Source organism: Lathyrus oleraceus, chromosome 3, assembly GCF_024323335.1.
Source record: "Lathyrus oleraceus cultivar Zhongwan6 chromosome 3, CAAS_Psat_ZW6_1.0, whole genome shotgun sequence".
NCBI classification, from domain to species: Eukaryota; Viridiplantae; Streptophyta; class Magnoliopsida; order Fabales; family Fabaceae; genus Lathyrus; species Lathyrus oleraceus.
The window spans coordinates 118,892,367-118,896,685 of NC_066581.1; the positions used below are offsets into that span (position 1 = coordinate 118,892,367).

At 38.3% G+C, this 4,319-nt stretch overlaps 1 protein-coding gene across 1 annotated transcript; it reads left to right on the forward strand.

The window, feature by feature from the left end:
* The first annotated feature begins 255 nt into the window (after positions 1 to 255).
* LOC127129981 (uncharacterized) lies at positions 256 to 2,257 on the forward strand. The gene is made up of 3 exons (XM_051059072.1): positions 256 to 568; positions 1,203 to 1,341; positions 1,666 to 2,257. Exons 1-3 carry the CDS (start codon positions 256 to 258, stop codon positions 2,255 to 2,257), a joined length of 1,044 nt encoding a protein of 347 aa, XP_050915029.1.
* Positions 2,258 to 4,319: the final 2,062 nt, after the last annotated feature.

The window sequence follows — 4,319 nt, forward strand, 5'->3', positions numbered from 1 at the left end:
ATTCAATTGTCTACTATTCTACTCATTCAATAATAATCATATTCTCTCTATTATTCTCTCTCTCTCTCTCTCTCTCTCTCTCTCTCTCTCTCTCTCTCTCTCTCTCTCTTCGCCACAAACCCTTCTCTTACACAAGTTCCTCATTCACTTACAAATTGGTATCTAGAGCTCTGATTTTCATGATCGTCTTTTCAAAAATCACACGTTGATGATCATGTTTCCGGAATTGTGGGTTATTAATTGATCGTTGCAAAGATGAACGATAATAATGGTGGTATTCCAAGCTCTCTTTCGGTTCTTTATGGAAAGAATTGGTTTCGATGGAATAAACAAATGCAATCGTTGTTTGATTTCCATGAAACCCTTGAAGTGGTTACTATTAGTGTTCATGTGCTTGCTGCAAATGCAACTGATGCTCAGAGAGTCAGCTACAAGGATTCCAAGAAGAAAGATTGCAATGCGCTATTCTGCATTCAATCGGTGGTAGACTCAGCGAATTTTGATCAAATTTTTCATGTTGAATCAGCAAATGAGGCATGCGATGTTTTGGTGACGTATTACGTAGGTGGTGAGAAGGTTAAAGGCGTCAAGCTACAGACGCTTTGACGATAGTACGAATTACTGCAAATGAGAGAAGACGAAAAGCGTGCATGCTATGTTACTAAGGTGCAAAATATTATTCATCTAATGAAAGGTTGTGGTGAAACCATAACTGATAGATGATAGTTGAAAAGGTAATGCATATGTTAACCTCTCACTTTGATCACGTTATCATTGCTATTCAAGAATCCAACAATCTTGAAACACTGAAGTTGGAAGATTTGACTAGTTCATTGGAGGCGCATGAGTTGAGAATTGTTGAAAGAAATGACGTTCAAGATTCGATACAGGAACTATAGGCTCAAAGATGGAAGAAGTATGGTGGTTCTAATAAGTTCAGAGGCAGGACTCAGAGTAAGAAGTCTTGGTCGAACCCTTGGAAGCACAAGGTCGATTCTGAATCCTCCAAAAGAGGAGAAGGAACTTCGACTAATAAAGAAGAAAAAACGGTGTGCAGTGTTACAACTGTGAAAAATGGGGTCACTTGGCCAAGCATTTTTGGTCCAGGAAAGAAACGGGAGCGACAAAAGGTAAGAACGAATGAGCGAACCTTGCACGTCAAGATTCATATGATTCTGAAGATTTGTTGTTTATGGCTGCAGTTGCAGATGAACATGTTGGCTCCAAGGACTGGCTCCTCGACACAGGTTGTTCGAACCACATGACTGGTGGAAGAGAGTGGTTAGTAGACTTCGACGAATCAAAGAAGATAAAGATAAAACTTGCAGATAATAGCTCGTTGTAAGCAGATGGTACATGCGACATAGTTATCTAGAGGAGTAATGGTGGAAAAGATATGATCAAAGATGTACTCTACGTACCTGGAATGAAGTGTAATTTGCTTAGTGTTGGACATCTGGATGAAAAAGGTTTCTCAGTCGTGATGAAAAATGGAGCCTTAGCACTGTTCGGCACAAAGAATAATCTGGTCTTAAAGTCTCTATTATCAAATAATAGGACATTTAAGATCAAGATCTATTAGACAGAGATACAATGCTTGAAGACAGTTGTCGACAACAAGGATAGTTGGTTGTTGCATTTGAGGTTTGACCATTTGAATTTTAGATCACTCAATAAACTGATTACTCAAGAGATGGTAAATGGCATACCAGGTCTTGTGATGCCCGACAAGCTCTATGAGGGTTTCTTAGTAGGGAAGGAATCCATAAACTCTTTTGCTTCGACTGTACCAGTGAGATCCTCTTGTATACTAGAAGTAGTACATTCAGATGTATGTGGCTCGTTCGAGGATCATTCCGTTGGTGAAAACATGTATATCATTTCATTTATTGATGAGTATAGTCGAAAGCTGTGGATCTATGTGATTAAGAAAAAGGACGAAGTATTTGAAATCTTTAATATATTCAACAAGCTTGTCGAAAACCAGAGTGAAAAGAAGACCAAGCTTTTGCGTATAGATGGAGGTGGTGAATACACATCCAAGACGTTTGAAGAGTTCTATGAAGAAGATCGTATTGATCATGAGGTAACTGCTCCTCACATGCCTCAACATAATGGAATAGGAGAAATAAGAAATAAAACATTATTAGATAAGGTAAGATGCATACTAAAGCGGGAGAATTTGCGAAAATCCTTATGGGGTGAAGTAGTCACCGTTGTTGTTTACATTCTGAACATGTGCCCTACTAAGAAGTGAAAGAACAAGGTTCCTAAAGAAGTATGGAGTGGAAAAAGACCGTCAGTGAGTCATCTAAAGGTGTTTGGCTCTATTTGCTACAAGGATGTTCCTGATGCAAAGACAAGGAAGTCTGATGACAAGAGTGAACTAATGATACTGGTAGGATATCATAAAACTGGTGCGTACAGGATGTTCAATCCAATAAATGACAAGTTCTTAATGAGTCGATATATTGTGATTGATGAAAATTCTACCTAGGATTGGAATTCTAGTGAAGCAACTAACAAGCCACTATGGGTTATGGCGTCGACGAAGAAACTAATGAGGTTGAAGTTGAATACATTGTTGAGATTCCAAATATAGTCGACATCGAAGCAAACAGTCGAGAGGGTGTGGCTGGTACAAGCCAAAGACCACAAAGGACTAGAGTTTTTCCAACAAAGCTTCAAGATTGTGAAGTTGTTGGGGATGATGAAGTCACAACAGATGGAGAATTAGTTCATTTTGCTTTACTTGCATGTGTTGAACCAATCAACTATAATGAATAAATTGTGGAAGTCAGCTATGGTCGAAGAGTTGCAAGAAATTGAAAGGAATAACACATGAGAGTTAGTCAAATTTCCAACACATACAAAAGCTATTGAAGTAAAGTGGGTGTTCAAGTTGAAACACAATGTTGATGGGTCGATAGCAAGACATAAAATAAGATTGGTAGCTCGAGGATTTATTCAGAGAGAAGGAATCGATTATTATGAAGTATATGCCCCAATAGCAAGATTGGAACCTGTCAAATTTATGGTAGCCTTGGCATGCAAGCAAGGCTGATTGATATTTCACTTAGATGTGAAATCATCATTTTTTGAATGGTCCCTTAGAAGAAGTTATATATGTAACACAACCTCCTAGGTTTCTAATTCAGGAGCGAGCAAGGAAAGTATACAGGTTTCACAAAGCGTTATATGGTCTTAAACAGACACATAGGGCATGTAATAAGAAGATCGACACTCACTTAGTTGAATTGGGATTTGTTAAATACAGGTCGGAGTATGGTGTCTACGTATGGGTCGAGACACAAAATATAACCCATCATCTGTTTGTATGTCGATGACTTGCTGGTTATAGGAAATATCATGGAGAACTTGTCGAAGTTCAAAGAGCTGATGAAGAGGGAATTTAAAATGTCGGATATGGGAAATTTGTCATATTTCCTAGGCATGGAATTTCAAAATACCAAACAAGGGATGGTGTTACATCAAAGAAAGTATGTCAAATAAATACTTAAGAGATTCAAGATGGATGAGTCGAATCATGCATCCTTGTTTGTCGAAACAAACTTGAAACTGGAAAAACATGGAAAAGAAGACAGAGTCGAAGCAACTTTGTTCAAACAAATAGTCGGATCTCTGAGGTATGTTTGTAACAGTCGACCTGATATAGGTTTCTCAGTCGGATTAGTGAGGAGATAAATGAGTGAACCGAGAGTGTCACACATGAAGGCTGCAAGAAGAATCTTGAGATACCTGAAAGGATCAATAAATTGTAGAATTTTGTTTTCACAAGATTCTGAAAGCAAAGAAGTTGTTGTTAATTTCTATTCAAATGCTGACTGGTGTGGAGATAATGAGGATCGAAGAAGCACGATTGGATATTTCTTTCAAGTGTTAGGTGCACCAATATCATGGTGCTCGAGAAAGCAACCCGTGGTAGCAGCCTGTCATGTGAGGTTGAATATATAGTTGGATCCTACGTAGCTTGTCAAGCAATTTGGATCATATCTGTGTTAGAAGAAATGAATGTTGAAGTGAAGAAACCATTGATGCTACAGATCGATAACAAGTCAGCCATAAATCTTAGAAAGAATTCAGTTATGCATGGGAGAAGTAAGCAGGTCGAAGCTAGATTTCACTTCTTAAGAAAGAAGGTGAATCGAGGTGAACTTGAAGTGAGACATTGGTCTAGTGAAGCACAGTTGGCCGATGTTTTCACCAAAGGCTTGAAGATCGCCAAATTTCTAACGTTGAGAAAACAATTAGGAATAATTCAGATCAACTAGTTAGTGTGTTCGACAAGTTTGTACGTT

Coding starts and splice junctions, on each gene's coding strand:
- LOC127129981 (XM_051059072.1), top strand. CDS start 256: ATGAACGATAATAATGGTGGTATTCCAAGCTCTCTTTCGGTTCTTTAT. Junction 569..1,202: donor GGTGACGTATTACGTAGGTG/GTGAGAAGGTTA, acceptor TTATGGCTGCAG/TTGCAGATGAACATGTTGGC. Junction 1,342..1,665: donor CTTGCAGATAATAGCTCGTT/GTAAGCAGATGG, acceptor TTTGAATTTTAG/ATCACTCAATAAACTGATTA.